The sequence below is a fragment of the Ictalurus furcatus genome, chromosome 26, assembly GCF_023375685.1.
Source record: "Ictalurus furcatus strain D&B chromosome 26, Billie_1.0, whole genome shotgun sequence".
Classification (NCBI taxonomy): domain Eukaryota; kingdom Metazoa; phylum Chordata; class Actinopteri; order Siluriformes; family Ictaluridae; genus Ictalurus; species Ictalurus furcatus.
In genome coordinates, this window is record NC_071280.1 from 12,866,426 (window position 1) to 12,883,127 (window position 16,702).

Below are 16,702 nucleotides of genomic sequence, written 5' to 3' on the forward strand. Positions count from 1 at the left end.
AAAAAAAGACAAAAAAAAAAAAAAAAAAAGAAAAGACATGGGCTTCCTTAAAAACAAACAAACAAGCAAGCAAAACATGTATACCCAGTGCTTATGACAAATTTGAGTCTGTAGTATTGGAGGACTATATTACCTTAACAACAACAACAACAACAACAATAATAATAATCGACCATTTATACAATATATAACTAGTGTACATTGTTATATTGTACCAGAATTAACAGACACGGCTGGAAATTAATGTTTGTGATATCTTGAGGAACGTAAAACGTCATGCGCCCTGCTCATGCATCATGCAATGTGTCTTAATCGCCTTGTTAGACACAATGATGTAAAAAATTTCACTCTCTCTCTCAAGCCATCCATCCTCCATACCGCTTTATCCTTTTCAGGGTCACGGGGAAACCTGGATCCTATCCCAGGGAGCATAGGGCACAAGGCGGGGTATACCCTGGACAGGGTGCCAATCCATCACAGGGCACAATCACATACACATTCACACACCCATTCATACACTACGGACACTTTAGACACGCCAACCAGCCTACCATGCATGTGTTTGGACTGTGGGAGGAAACCCCCACAGCACGGGGAGAACATGCAAACTCCACACACACAGGGCCACGGTGGGAATCAAACCCCCAACCTTCGAGGTGTGAGGCGAACGTGCGCTCTTGCTCTCTCTCACCCCCCCCCCATATATATTTATTACCCGGTGTAATAATTTGTACATCCACTGATTTTTGTGCATGTAGTGCAAGAAGTTTAATTATAACTAATATATTTTTGACATGTTGATTATCAGTTATAACTCAGTTACTATGAAAATATTTATTTATCCCTAAACAATAACATTATCCAATAAAAATATTAAAGAGAAAGATCAGATTTCAAACCTAACAGTTTTGTTGAAATGACTACATGAAACTTTGTTACTAAACTTTCTGCTACTTGATCATTATATCAGTTTGGTGTCTTTTAATTCCATGTATTAATTTAATCTCTCTTCGACATTTTTTAAATCGATAAAATGTTTCCAATATGATAATCAAATAATGTTTCAGTGTCCCCCAAGAAGACTCGTCCAAACACTACTAAATAATATAAAAATCAAATAATTACTTTATTAATTAATAATACTTAATAATTAAATAGTTATATCAATAATTCAATATTAAACCTTTCTATATAATTAAATAATACATTCCATTAAAATTTCTTCTCATTTAACGTCACACATGATTAAAAATAGGTCTTTACATTTGCTGTTACTTTCTTGAACTCCTATTGAAATGTACGTTCTCTTTCACTACGTCTTGTGATTTAAGGCTCCTTAAACGGCTTCCTATTCACAAGAACGTGAATAAATGAGAGGTGAAGGAGAGCAGATGCTTCCAGTGTACTGCTCGACAAAATTAAGAAAGGAGCATCCTTCAATGCCATGTGCTGTGTCATGTATAAAATGCAGAGTTTACCTCCGAATTTAGATCAGGATGGCAGGAGGAAAAGATCTGAGATAGTGACTGTGAGAGAGTCATTATTAGGAACTGATTGGAGGATTGGAAATTTTAATCAAAAGCACACATTCAGTGACTGATGCTCGTGTATTAGTCAGTGTGCTCTGTAAGAAAAACAGCAACTGTTCTTCAGGTGATTGAGAATGTCACTGTTAACAAGAATACCAAAAATGTACAGCTGAAGATGGGAAAACATCCCACTACAGCCTCAGGTTCCTGTCTTGGCTGACCAGAGTGGAACCTGGTGGGGTTGGGTCTTCAGCCGTTGTAGAACATTTACCACAACGTTGGATGTTTTTGAGTTCTGAGATGCTTTTCTGCTCATAACGGTTGGAAAGTGGTTATTGTTACCGTAGCCTTTCCTGTCAGCTCAAACCAGCCTGGCCATTCTCCCTTGACCCCCCCCCCCCCCTCTCTCAGCAACAAGGCTTTTTGTGCACATCTTGTTTTATTAGATACAAATGCAACAAGAACTTTATGACAACCAATAGGGACAGGTCTGAATAGGAATGGTTCAGAGAATGTTCCCTTAACGTTACAGGAACATTCCTGAAAACTCCCAGGTTTGTGCAAGGTTCACCGGAGGTTCAAGTCATTCAAAGGTTGCCAGGATGTTAGGGGAACGTTCTCCAAACCATTGCAGGTTATGTAAAAGTTATGAGAATGTTAGGGGAATATTCTCTGAACCATAATGCACAAGACATGAACGTTACAGAAAACTTCCCTGGGAAACTGAAAAGATCTGTTCCCAGAATGTTTTGGGAACCAGTAATTGGGGGGATATTATTGGTTAATATATCAAAAGTTAAAGGGAAAACTCCACCCTGAACAAACTGATTACAATATTTATAATCAATACATGGTCTTGTACAAAATATTTGATTCAATTCTCTGTGACTGTTTTGAGTTGAAACTTTATTTATTTTTTTAAAAATTCAACATCTTGGTCTATTTTCCCCTTTGGTTTCCTACATCACCCACAATGCTGTTCAACTGCCCACTGACGAATGATGAATGGTGAGTGGTGAAAGAAGCTCTTGTTCTTTTGTTGACATTAGTACAGCAGACGACCGCTAACTTCTCACAGGAAAAGCGAATACACAGCACCAAGAATTTAGCTGAAGAATCACCAAGCACATCGCCATTATTTCAATATAAAAACGCATTTCAGGGTGGAGGTTTCCTTAAATATCACATACAGCATACGATAAATGATATTACTAGAGATGAACAGTGTGTAGAATACAGACCCCTCCGAACGTACTGGAACAGCAAGGCCAATTCTTTTGTTTTTGCTATACACTGAAGACATTTGGGTTTGAGATCAAAAGATGAATATGAGACCATAGATTGGCTTTAATTTCCTCATATGAACACAAGACTGATGGGTGTTTCTTGCCCTGTTAAATTGATTGTTTAAAGAATGAATAGCTCTGAATGTCTACTCTTGGTTTGAGCCCGGGGTTTCACCTGTGAAGACTGAATTTGTTGTTAAAAAGGATAAACCAACATGAAGACCACAGAGCTGCCTATGGGGGAAAAGCAAGCACTTTTGATTCTGAGAAGAGAGGGAAACTCAATCAGAGCCATTGCACAAGCATTGGGCATAGCCAATACGACAATTTGGAATGTCCTGAAAAAGAAAGGAACCAGTGGTGTACTGAGCAAACAGATATGGAACAGTTCCAATACTTTCAGAAGGGACTGTATTCTGGTGTAGTATACCATTTCAAACTCATGCTCTTTCCCTTGGAAATGATGCAGTGTTTCAGAAAGCTTTTCCCTTCAGCAGGTGAAGACAGTACCCAAAGAGGAACATCTAGAGAAACTCGCATCACGTTTCAAATACAACTCCTATAAGTATGCCATTTCTTTATTGGTAATTTAACCGACAATGATTCTTCCTTTCATTCGGGGGAAATTGAGATTTTTACCAATCGAACAATGTCAGTAAAGACAGGCACAAGGCAGCGTCAAGTATAGTGGCAAAGGTCTTGCGACAAATACCGTATAATGTGGGTTTAATTCACAAAGGAGCATAAAACACTTGCAATCCAGTCTTTTATGCTCCATTGTGAATTAAACCATTATATTTATATATAAAAACAAAACACTGACCAGGCATATTTACTCATAGTCTAAAATCCTTGATTTAATTTTTTTAAGCAAGTGAAATCCCCTCTTGCCTACATTTCCCCTCTCTGACACTATATGCTGTATTGAACAAATTTACAGTGTATGATTTGATGGAGTGTCATCACCACTGACACTAAAGTTGACACAAAGACCGGCCGAAACTGAGCTTGCAAAACTGGCACTACACCTTAACCCAAACATGTTAACATTGCTATTAATTCATGAAAGCCAGCACAAGCCGATTAGCATTCGATAATAACTTTACTAACGGCTTCTCGTTCATTTTCATACATCATTAACCATGTTAGGCATTTTTGGGTGACCTATTCCTCTAACGCTTCCTTAAAAGCAGCTCCACGCTCCAGGGAAACTAAACAGGTCGATAGGAAATAACAGGCACGTTTGGAATAGTGTGTAAATGTTTCTCTAACGGTCACTGTTAAAAACAGTGGTAATAGGTTCAGTTTCTCACAGAAAAACTTTTTTTTTCTCTCACTTTTCTTCTTTTTCAGTCGTCTCCACCGCTCATAAAGGAGGAGATGGAGGGAAAACAGGGAGGAGCACTTCTCAACCCTGCAGATACCCACACTTACCCTCTGCATTTGTCAGTGTATATGTGTATGTGTGTGTGTGTGTGTGTGTGTGTGTGTGTGTGTGTGTGTGTGTGTGGTCTCAGCATGTAGGTCAGTTTGAAAGTCATTGTGTGTGCTCAGATGATTTCAAAAGTTTTCTTCAGCTCCATGATTAGCTGCCAGTCCGACTTCTGCATCTCGTCTCTAAACCAGTTCTTCAGCGCGTCGATGGACTGACGGGTAATCTGTGGGGTAAAAAAAATAATAAATAAAGCTTAGTCAACGTCGCAGTCACCAGTTTCTTAGTTTATTGACTGGGATTCACCATCAGGAATAACGGTGCATACGACTAAAGGAATTCCTACCCCTCAAATCCCTATTTCAGCAAGTGACGTCAAATCAACATGTCTGATCACAGCATCATCAGAAATCAAAGTACCTTTAAATGACTTTATATTGTATAAACAGAAGGATTTGCTTTAGATCAATCAACATTAAGAGACAGAGTCCTCTCCGAAACTATTGGAACGGCAAGGCCAATTCATTTGTTTGAGATGTACACCAAAGACCAAAGGGTTTGAGATCAAATGACGGATATGAGACGAGAGTTTAGGATTTCAGCTTTTACTTCCTGGTATTTACAAGTAAATAACACAATATTTGGTGCATATCCCTTGCTTGGAATAACTGCATCAATCATGAGACTCACTGACATCACCAAACTGTTGGTTTCTTATTTTGTGAAGCCTTTCCACACTTTTACAGCAGCCTCCTTCAGTTGTTTGTTTCAGGGAGGTTCTCCCTTCAGTCTCCTCTTCAGGAGGTGAAATGCTGCTCAGTTGAGTTAAGGTCTGGTGACTGACTTGGCCAGTTTAAAACCTTCCATTATTTCTTTTCCCCCCTGATGAAGTCCTTTGTTGAGTTGGCAGTGTGTTTTGGATCGTTGTCTTGCTGCATGATGAAGTTCCTCCTGGTTAATTTGGATGCATTTCTCTGTAAATTGTTGAAGACAAAATGTTCCTGTAAACTTCTGAATTCATTCTGCTGCTGCCATCATGAGTTACCTCATCTATACAGATTAGTGAGCCTGCTCCAGAAGCAGCCATGCAAGCCCAAGCCGTAACACGACCTCCACCATGTTTCACAGATGAGCAGATCCTTACTTTCCCCACACTTTGGCCTTTCCATCACTTTGGTAGAGGTTAATCTTGGTTCCAAAACTTTTGTATTTCTTTTGCGAATTCCAATCTGGCTTTCCGATTCGTACTGCTGATGAGTGGTACACAAACAAATCTTGTGCCATGGCCTCCATATTTCTGCTCTCAAAGTCTTCTTCGAACAGTGGATTGTGATACCTTCACCCCTGCACTGGGGAGGTTGTTGATGTTACTGACGGTCTTTCTTCACAGCTCTCACAATGTTTCTGTCATCAGATGTTGTCGTTTTCCGTGGCTGGGTCGACCCATTCAGTGCCTGTTGTTCAGTACACCAGAAGTTTCTTTCTTTTTCAGGACATTCCAAATTGTTGGATTGCCCATGCCCAATGTATGTGTAATGCCTCTGATAGATTTTCCCTCTTTTCTCTGCTTCAAAATGGTGTGCGTTTCTCCCATAGACAGCTCTCTGATCTTCATGTTGGCTAAACCTTTTTAAAAACAAATGCAGTCTTCACAGGTGAAACCGAAGGCTAAAACCAGGAGTAGATATTCAGAGCTATTTGCTGTTTTGACAATCAATCTAAAAGAACACACCTGGGTAACAAGAAACACCTGTCAGTCACGTATTCCAATACTTTTTACTTGCCTACGAATTGGGTGGTCTGGTACAAATGTTCTTATTCTTATCATCTACACATAAAGTGCCTGGAAATAAAAGCTAAAATCTATAAAAGCTAAACTCTCTCCCTATATTCATCTTTTGATCTCAAACCCAAATGTCTTCAGTCTACAGCAAAAATAAATGAGCTTGCTAAATCTTTAACCCTGACTTTACATGTTGGTGACTTTATTTGAGGAGGTAAAAATACATCACTCGTCACAGTTAGCTGGCTAGCATGTTGCTAACAAAAGACGAACTTGAAGTTTTTCCCTCCTCCTTTTGAGAATTTCTGTATGCATTATTCATGTATTAATGTTTTGGTGACATCACCTCGGTAACCAGCACGTGTACAGTAAGTATTTCTATGTACATGCACAACACAGAGCCATGATTTCATTGACAACACCAAGTGACATCTGAATTGAGATTTTTTTTCAATTCTATGCAGATGAGGTTTGATGCAGTAACGTGACAAATACAATGACTCAAGGTCACGTGTGGTGTGACATTTATTCAGTTCTGCCAAATTTAGTTCGTACCTGAAATTAGTTCCCATTTACTATTTGAGGCGCAAAAAAAAAAACGTTAAATACGGTCTCACCTTGCTAACGATGATATCCACAGCCTCGAAATGTCGTCCGTACATCTTGGGCGACTCGCCGGGAATTGGCTCGATCTTTATGCAGATCTCCTGCCCTTTCTTCGCAGTGTCCACTGGCTTGTGGTTCACCTCAATACTGGTCACGATGCCAATCTCGACGAACTGAACAAAGATCATGAAAGGTATAGGCAGGTGGAATAGTGCGTTAACTTGACCTAACCAAACCAAACCAAATCAAACCGTGCACAAACTCACACGCAAACACTTACTGCTTTGCTAGGGACACACAGCGGGGTGCCTGTCTTCAGTACTCCTGCCTCCACAGTCACCCCTATGACTATCGGGTCTCTGGAGTTAAAGATGAACTGAGGCAGGATGCGCAGCTTACAGGGGAACACTGCTATGTGCCTAGTAGAGACAAGATGAGCAAAAGATAGGGACGGGGATAGGTTATTACTACACACACAACATCTTTTCTTTCTGGAAAATCATTCTGTACAATATGGCATGAACTGAACCTATATATATATCTGAGCCAAACAAATACTTTTAAGGGCAAGTGATTATAGAAATACAGCAGAATACAACAATAAGACAAAATCAGATCTATAGTGTTCACAGTGAGGTATAAGAACAAATACAGAATAATAAAAAGACCAGGATGATGGACCATGTTTGCTAAACACATATTTGGGGAGGAGCGGGGGCTGATAACCACCAAGCAAGCAAGCTTGTCTGTAATATGTGCCCCTTTTATCTCCTGCATTTTCAGTATCATTTCCTTCAATTGCCAAATAGTATTTATTTCAATAATAAATCCTCTCATCTACAAACCCGTTTAAGAACATGTCTGATTTTACTAATCTAGTACATAAGTGTTATGATTTGGGAGCTACAGAGCCAGACAGAAAGACCACGTACTTGAACTCCTCCTGCTTCTGTTTCTTGTAGTCTTCCCTGTATTTGGTGAAGGCGTCGAACAGATGGTAAATGATCTCGGCGCTAAAGATCCTCACGCCCAGACTGTCGGCCATCTCCTGAGAGTCTCTTTCGATCTTCACGTCAAACGCCAGTATCACTGCGTACCTGCAGCAGACAAGAGAAAAATGCAGCGGTTCGTGACGTGTAAAGGAGAATACCCTTAAGCCATATTGTGGAAAATATTATTAAACATTAGAATCCATTATTTAGATGCTCTGAAGGAAAAAAAAAAAAAAAAAAGAACACGTTTAGAGAGACATATAGCAAATACATACTGTGGGTCATGCTCCAGCATTGTAGATGCCTTCATGACGTCTTTCCGGTGAACAGGACCAATATTAATGCCAGCGTACTGAGATAAAAAAAACAAAACCCAAAAAATAAACAAATACAATCAATGGACGGGTTTTAGTTCAGGTTAATCTATACAATATACTACGAACATGTACACAGCCTCGGAGGCATATTACAAAACAAACGCATCACTGATAAATATTAGAGGCTCGTGGCTCAATTACAAAAAAATTGCAAGTAGTGATTTGAACCCATATATGAGAAAACGCATGTATGAGTGGAGCCAAAAACACTACTTCAATGTAAAAAAAACCAAGAATTAAAATAAATAAAAATATATTTTTTAAAAATCAGTGAATGCAGATTAGATTCGGGATTTCTCTTTGTACTTACAGGCACTTTGGATGTGCGCAAAAATTCCAGCAGCGCTTCTAGTGAGCCCAATGTCGATGCCTGTACATACACACCCTTCTCCTCCAGCTTTATTGCGTTCAGTGTCTGCTTCAGCTCCCTGATCAGGTCATCCTACACAGACGTACACAAAAACAAACATGCGATGAAACAGGATTTTTCATAAATCAGTCCTAGAAAAACGTGTTTTAAGTTAAGAGATATTTATGCCATAAAGATTGAGAGAAAGAGTCAATACACAGTCTTGTTCTGCCTGCCCCCCCGCATTAGTTTGCTAGTAGTTCTAACTCTCACACTGATGATTAACAGCTCCAACATTAAATATTTACCGTGGTCTAGAAGAACATTTTGCTATTTAACTATTTAATGCGTTGTCGCTGTTAGTGTGCCACCATGATCCCAAACAACAAGAGCCAAAAAAACGATGTGTTAAAAAAATAAATAAACAAACTAAAACAGTAGCATATGTTCCTCCTAAGTGGATGAAACAGTATAGAAAGAGCAGAGACAAAGAAGAAGAAAAAAAGGTTCACCTTCAGTACAGGAATCTCGTCCTCTTTATGAGCCACGAGCAGCGGCAGGCCTGCCAGAGCCTTCTCCAGATCCTTCCCCAGGATCTTCACTCCCTGAGACGTATTCACCTCCTTGTGCTTCTCATACTGATTCTGAGATATACAAAGATATTCGACAGGAAACTGTTACATATCTGTAGGAATTTATGGCACTGTATGTTCCAGCATGTCGGCTGGAAGTTGTGGAAAGCCAGAACCAGACCTTGACACGGAGCTCTTTGAGAGGAGGAGGCAATAGCAGTCCTCTGATCTGAGTAATGATAGGCCCCTCCACACCCGGCACGATGATGGTCTCGCCCTCACGCAAGCGCCCGTTGATCAGGATCACGTCTATCGTCGTGCCCATACCAGGCAGAGCTTTTACCTGGCCAAGAAACAGCAGGAAGCATATTCTGTTGTAATTCTGCGGCTGGTTATAAAAAAATGTACAACATAAACAGTTTCCTACTTTCCAAAGAATTATCCTGAGCATCTGCTGCATGACTAAACATTCACTGTAGTTCACTGTGGTTCAGACGATACCTTTGTTTTGTACTCTTACCCAATTGAATCATCACTACTAGTTCTCATACAATAAATATGAAAATACACTAACAGTCAAAAGTTTAGACACACTCATTCTTTATCCCCCCCCCACATTCTTTATCCTCCCGCCGCACATTTTAGAATAATAATAATAATAAAGTCATCAAAACTCTGGAGGAACACAAATGGAACTATGGGAATTATGTTGCAATAAAAAAAAAATCCAAAATAAATCAGAATAATTTAATATTTCAGCATCTTCAAAGTAGACCCTCTTTTTGCCTAGAATTTCCAGAAATGTATTCTTGGCATTTTCTCAACTGATTTCTTGAGGAATTTCCTTGAGATGCTTTTTAAACAGTATTAAAGGAGTTCACACCGACGCTGGACTCTTATTGGGTGCTTTTCAGAATACTTTGCTCCGAGTCGTCTGTTTAAAAGATTTTGTAAATAAAATGTTAGTTTTCTAATGAAAGAAATGAATACGTCGGCACGATTATATTTTTGTCTACAACACCGATTTCACACATTTAATCACACACCTTCAGATCAAAAGGGTTTTAAGATGATGACAAACATTTCATTCGAGTGTCCACAAACTTTTGACCGGTAGTGTACGTTCTAATTTGCATGCACACTGACGTTTTTTTGACCGAACGGAATTTCAAAACTCACCTCCATGACCTGTGCTCGGAGCTCGTCGCAGTGGGCCAGCCTGCGTGCCAGCATGGTCTGGGTGAGCTCTACCAGCAGGGCGATCAAGTTGCCCATGCCGTCGCCTGAATGCGCAGAGGTGGGCACCAGAGACACAAAAGTGCGTGGGTCCTTATTCTCATAGAACAGAGCTGCGTTCAAACCCTGCGCACATACGCACAATAAAAACATGAATCATCTCAACTTATACATTATATATACTTTTAATTTAACTTAAAACAGCGTCTTTAAACACACACGTCCTGCTCTACTGCGATGTGGAGATTCACCCGTAGAGCGACCTGCGCTAACTCGGAGTACAGACACACACTTGTGCTTCTGTGTGATAAATATCACGTTTTATAATATTACAAGATACCAGTGAAGGATCTTCTCAGATTATTAAGGTATAAGCGAGGCATGAATGGCATCGAGTGCGGACAAACCTGCTGGGCGAACTCTAGCATGACAGCCTTGGCTCGCTCATCGAACTCATCCTTAGTGTTCTTCTTCTGCTTCTTCAGTGTAGCCACCACGTCCGTGTCCGGACTCTTCTTCCAGTCGTAGAGACGGTCGATCTGAGAAAGAGAGAAAGGCGGAAGTTTCGTGCCATATTAATACATAATAATACACGTTTCTCTAGCAAAAACTGGGACAACAGGGATTTCATCCTGTTGACATGCGACCACATCTCACGATCATTAAATATTTAGTACCAAGACTTAAATCGTCAGCCCTTTCAGCCTCCCAGTACATTAGATGGTCTTCACAATGCACGCATGGTCACCACACTAATACCATGCGTACTACCTACATTTTAATACTGACTGACAAGAATGTTTTGATTTTCGTTAGAACCACTTCATTTAGGGATCGTGGCCTCAACGTGTGATCATTAGTAGGTCACATGACTATCATTTGCCTGTCGGCTGTATCTCTGCCTCATGTGAAACGTTATCTATATGTTATTACTCTCCAATAAACTCCAATACTTTGCTTCATTTTTAGTTCTGGTGAGAAACAAGAGAAAAGAGTGTTGGGGTGCTTCCTGGAGTTTCTTTACACTTTAAAACCTCTTCTTTCTGCACAAGACATAACTGAATCTTTACCAACATGTCAATTCAGACAGGATATACAGTATACGATCTGGGGTTATTTCAACTGGCCATTTGAGAGAAGGTCAAATATGGCGTAACCTTTCCAGACACGTGGATGTGCAGCCCCGTAAATAAAATCCCTAATGTACTCCAGTAATAATGATATCACCCCACCTCCACAAGTAAAACTAGTGCGATCTGAACACGGCTGAGCATCTGATCTCAGATCTCCAGAGACCCCCACCTTGTTAAGAGCCACAATAAAGGGGCACTTCTTTTCCTTCAGCAGGTTGATGGACTCGAGGGTTTGCGGTTCCAGTCCGTGCATTATGTCCACCACGAGGATCGCGATGTCACACAGGGAACTGCCTCTGTTTCTCAGATTACTGCAGAGATGGACAGAATCCAGGGAGAAAAAAGGGAAACGAGATGAAGGAAAGGAAGAAGCAGGAAGAAGAAAAGGAAGGAAGACAAAAGCAGAACGACAGACCAGGAAGAAAAAAATAAAAGCACGAAGATTGAAAGAAAGGCAGATCAGAGGCAGACGAACCTTATATAAACAACAAACGATGGGACCGATCAGGAATCCACACAGCTGGCGATTAATGCTCACCTGAAAGACTCGTGTCCCGGTGTGTCGATAATCAGCATTCCTGGAATTTTTATACTATCCCTCTCAAACTAAACGAAAAAAAAATACAACACACACACCAGCGTCATGAAAATATTTGAAACTTTTGTCTATAAAGTGTCCAAATAGAGCACATATTCCTATTAGTGTGTAATAAGGTACTCACATTTTTCACCATCTTGGTTTGCTCAACGATGGTTTCCAAGGGAACGTTGGTGGCACCGATCTGCTGGGTGATTCCACCTGCCTCTCCATCCTGTACGTGCGTGTGTCGTAGCTGGAGGTGTAAAAAAGCAGAACTGAGTTGTACTGATAAACTCATACCGTACTCTCTGTGAACCAAAAGCGGAATTGGTAGATACAGCAATGCGTGCGCATACACACCTTGTCAAGGATTTTGGTCTTCCCTGTATCTACATGCCCCAACACACAGACCACAGGAGCTCTCAGTTTGTCCAAGTTGATGTTCTTCAGGTTCTCCTGTCTCCGTTTCTGCAAAACAAAAAAACAAATAAACAACTCAGACTGAGATTTGCGAGTAGTCTCCGTTCCAGCTGCCTTTTATTCCTCAGTATCATTAGCATACCAACATTTTCTCATCTCCTTGGCTGTGTGTGTATATGTGTGTGTATTACACTTTTTATGCGTTTCTAAGTCTTGTGTGTGTGGTCATTTTAGGATTTTGTTTTACCGCTTGTACCTCCATGTCATGTCTTTGTGGTCATTGTCGCATTTTTTTGCGCTTGTACCTCTATGCGTTTCTTGGCCTTGTCGTACATCCTCTCCTCTTTGGTGCGCTCGTCATCCGAATCGCTCTCGCTGCTCGACTCCGAGCTCTCCTCTTTCCCATTCTTCTCTTTGGTTGTCTGGCTGTCCTTCTCTTCGTCTTCTTCCTCTTCCTCGCTCTCGTCCTCATCGTCCTCCTCTTCGTCGTCCCCGTCTTCGTCGTCCTCTTCTTCGCTACCGTTCTCCTGTTCGGCAGGAGCAGGAGCCTTGCGGGTTGGCTGAGTGGCTGCGGTCTCCTTCACTTCGATGTGAACCTTCTTCAACTCTGAGAGAGACAAGAAAAAACAATAACACATTAATGTTCGCGATAATACAAGTTGTCGGATTTTCTTTCCTAAGCTTAAGGACTTTTTCCACAGCACATCTGGCGTTAGGAAACTGGAGCGTTGCATATTACATTGGTAATAATATTATGTAATAATATTACATTGGCCACTGGTCTGGTAACAAAACTTGCAGTTCCACTTCAGAAGTTTCAAGTGTGTTAATTATAATGTCATTATAATGTCCATTTTTAAGTTTCGCAATTTTGAGCTTCTCCAACAATAGGTTTCATTTAAAAAACAGTCTACATTTCGAATTACGGCAGAATACTACCTTATCCACCTACTGATCACATTCTCAATACAGATTTTTAAGACACAGCTGAGGAACTGTATTAGAATGGGACTTGGAAAAAGTCCCTGAAAAATCTACTCCTTCATTCATTGGTTACAAAAAATAAAAATGACGGGACAAGGTAAACAAAGCTTTGGCAAATAAGTGTAGAAATATTACAAAATTTAACCAAGTATGGAGAACAGAACAGACTCGAAATAAATGATTAAATAATAAATAACTACTTTAAGATATTTTGTGGATTGTATCCAGGTTTTTTTTTTTTTTGGTTCTTCAGTGCACGTCAAACTGCTGCCCATAACACATAATACACAGCATATTTACTTCCTGGATACAGGAAGTAATTCAGGGTCGAACTGCTTTCTCAGAGTTTGGACTGCCTCGCTCGGGCAGTCTCGTATCGACTGTTTTGTTCTGCACAGTGTGTGAAACAAAGGATAGATTCAAACGGTCTAAACGCTGGACATGTGAAAGCGCCCTTGATGTGGATCTAGTTGTCTGTGGTCGTACCTCTTTCTTCATCACTGGCCATGGCCTCCCAGTCATCTAGGTCTGCGCTTTCAGCCTTAGTTTCAGCTTCTGCAGAAACAAACAGAAAACGTTCACAACCTGGCCTCGTGGGAAATATCGAAATACTGCATGCATCAGCCCGGGAATGAACAGCAACCAAAAAAGGTACATGTGCACAATTACCTGGCTCCTCCATGGAAGCATTCGCTTCCATCACCGTGGCGATAGGCTCCGCCACCTCCGACGTGGGTGAAGCCACTTCTGAGGTCTCTGGCAGAGCAAACAGGAATATTGTAACAGTTGTATTCCACTACATAAATGAACCAAGGGTTTGAACAAAGCTGTACGGTTTACGGAAACGTTACCTTCAGGAGTGTGTGTTGTTGGCTTCTTTTTTCTTTTGTCAGAGTAAACAGGCTTCTTCTTTGGCATAGTGTCTTTGGATGGCACTTCAACACCTTAAACAATAAGCATTGAGAATGAGCATAAACATACATATATCACACCAAAGGGGAAAAAAGGAAACAAAAAGCTTAAAATGTATAGTACCAGGACATTTTAAGTATTAACAAAACTTCTGAAGTGCAGAATACTGCCTATAATATAATAATAATAATATATACAAAATAAAAATCACAGGGCTCTATGGTGATGATGGGAACTATCCTGGAAGAAATACATATTTATACATATATAAGTGCTGTATCTCTGTCTGACTCTATCTGAGTGTTAAGTTATTTAGCTATCTAACACCAAACTATTCATCAAAAAAACCCTTTGAATTTCAGAGCTTCAAGACTACTTATTCAAAATGCTTCCGAGATGGGTTTTTTCCTGATTAATTAACACTAAAACATTACTATTTTTTGCAACATTTGACAGACACCAGCTCAATAAAGTTGAGGACCATGTAAAGGATGCTTACTAACTTCCTCTTACTTAATTCTGATAAGACTGATAAGAACTTCTACTAGGACCACGTGCAGCTAGAAGTAAGCTTTCTGATTACACAGTTACTCTGGATGGACTTTCTGTTTCATCATGTGCAGCAGTAAAAGACTTTGGTGTGATTATTGACCCCAGTCTTTCATTTGACGCTCATGTAGATAATATTACTAGGATAGCCTTCTTTCATCTCAGAAATATTGCTAAGATAAGAAATATAATGTCACTACATGATGCAGGAATATTAGTTCATGCTTTCATCACCTCTATGCTAGATTACTGTAATGCCTTACTGTCTGCATGTTCCAGTAGGAGCATAAACAAACTCCAGTTAGTCCAGACTGCAGCTGCAAGAGTCCTTACTAGAACCAGACGATACGACCACATCACCCCGATCTTATCCGCACTGCATTGGCTCCCAGTAAAATTTCGCATTGATTATAAAATACTACTATTGACCTATAAAACTCCACAGTACCTGTGCGAACTTTTGGTCTTTTATGATCAACCACGCCTATTTCACTCAAAAGGTGCAGGCTATTTGTTGGTACCTGGAATAGTGAAGGGTACAGCATGGGGAAGAGCTTTCTCTTACAAAGCCCCACAGTTATGGAACAGTCTTCCAATTAGTGTTCCGGACTCAGACACAGTCTCAGTGTTTAAGTCCAGGCTGAAAACATATTTGTTTACTCAAGCATTTTGTGAATAGTTTTTTCTTAGGTAAAGGAGCAGATCTAGAGGGCTCACAGGCAGAGTGTGATGTGGTGAACTGGGATGTTTGGATGCAGTCACCCCGCCACTTTAACTCGTTCACCCAGGCTTGTTTTCTGTAAAGCTGCTTTGAGACAACGTCTATTGTAAAAAGCGCTATACAAATAAAATTGAATTGAAAAATTGTTGATGGTGGGGTGGCTGGCTGCCTTTTGTCCCAGGGTGCCCTGTTGTCTGTATTACCTTCTGGCTCTCCCTTTAGTTATGCTGTCATAGCTAGTCTTGCCGGAGTACCTGCTTGCACTCACGCAAAGTACATTGTCCTTAACCATTACGGGACAATAAGCATAACTAATAATCTCTCCCTCTATTTCCCTCTCTCTCTCTGTCGAGCTACACATGATACTCCTGCGATACCAATGATCCTGACCTGCCTGATCTATCCTAATGCCCTACTTCCGAGTGGAGTTCTCATCAGTTGGAAGTCACATGCAGCTGCTGAGGATGGCCCCGCATGGTGCAGCCTGGAGGTCACTGGGATTGCTGAGGATGGCACTTAAAAACCATTAAGATGGCTTTGGACCTCAGTTCATGTGAACAGTTCTGCTATGTTGGCCAGGACTACAATTATACCCTCAGCACTACAATAACCACAAACAGTTTTGCACTCGAGTCTCAATCAGTGAACAGTGGAGAAGTTCAACAAAACAGACTTCATGTAAAAACTGATGAATTTTCCTGGTTGCACACCTGCACTATTCCAACATGTAGTATTAGCACATTTATAGAAGGGATTTATTTATAATTATACTATCCGGTGTCACCCAGATGAGGATGGGTTCCCTTCTGAGTCTGGTTCCTCTCAAGGTTTCTTCCTCATATTGTGTGAGGGAGTTTTTCCTCGCCACCGTCACCTCTGGCGTACTCATTAGGGATAAATTCATACGTTTAAAATTTATTGTCTGAATTGATATATTTCTGTAAAGCTGCTTTGGGACAATGTCCATTGTTAAAAACACTATACAAATAAAACTGAATTGAATCAAACATTTTCATAACCAGGTCTCTGACAATGTGCTCAGCAAACACCCAGGCCCAAGATAACTTTTACTAAACTAGATCAGCACAACTGACCTCATTAGAGAAACACCCAGAGCTAAGAAACAGCCAATTATTTCATGCAGAGGCTGCGCATATAATATATATATATTATATATTATATAATATATATATATATATATATATATATATATATATATATATATGCTGCTGAAGATGTTC

At 40.3% G+C, this 16,702-nt stretch overlaps 1 protein-coding gene and 1 long non-coding RNA gene across 3 annotated transcripts in view; both read right to left on the bottom strand.

The window, feature by feature from the left end:
* Positions 1–1,955: 1,955 nt before the first annotated feature.
* Positions 1,956–16,702, bottom strand: part of eif5b (eukaryotic translation initiation factor 5B) — a 30,091-nt gene continuing 15,344 nt past the window's right edge. For both annotated transcript variants that reach the window (XM_053615370.1, XM_053615371.1), the window contains exons 7-24: positions 14,131–14,223; positions 13,949–14,035; positions 13,766–13,834; positions 12,601–12,902; positions 12,236–12,343; positions 12,018–12,128; positions 11,834–11,901; positions 11,465–11,606; positions 10,570–10,701; positions 10,106–10,288; positions 9,108–9,269; positions 8,867–8,998; positions 8,316–8,447; positions 7,904–7,980; positions 7,569–7,733; positions 6,917–7,055; positions 6,648–6,809; positions 1,956–4,473 (exon numbers count right to left, since the gene is read on the bottom strand). In XM_053615370.1, the coding sequence (XP_053471345.1) occupies positions 4,366–4,473; positions 6,648–6,809; positions 6,917–7,055; positions 7,569–7,733; positions 7,904–7,980; positions 8,316–8,447; positions 8,867–8,998; positions 9,108–9,269; positions 10,106–10,288; positions 10,570–10,701; positions 11,465–11,606; positions 11,834–11,901; positions 12,018–12,128; positions 12,236–12,343; positions 12,601–12,902; positions 13,766–13,834; positions 13,949–14,035; positions 14,131–14,223 (2,372 nt within the window). In that variant the 3' untranslated portion in view covers positions 1,956–4,365. The remainder of the gene's footprint in view (positions 4,474–6,647; positions 6,810–6,916; positions 7,056–7,568; positions 7,734–7,903; positions 7,981–8,315; positions 8,448–8,866; positions 8,999–9,107; positions 9,270–10,105; positions 10,289–10,569; positions 10,702–11,464; positions 11,607–11,833; positions 11,902–12,017; positions 12,129–12,235; positions 12,344–12,600; positions 12,903–13,765; positions 13,835–13,948; positions 14,036–14,130; positions 14,224–16,702) is intronic.
* LOC128601926 (uncharacterized) lies at positions 14,573–16,561 on the bottom strand. Its single transcript, XR_008384778.1, has 3 exons — positions 15,458–16,561; positions 15,189–15,261; positions 14,573–15,072 (listed from the first exon to the last, which is right to left on the bottom strand). It is a non-coding gene; the product is annotated as an uncharacterized LOC128601926 (long non-coding RNA).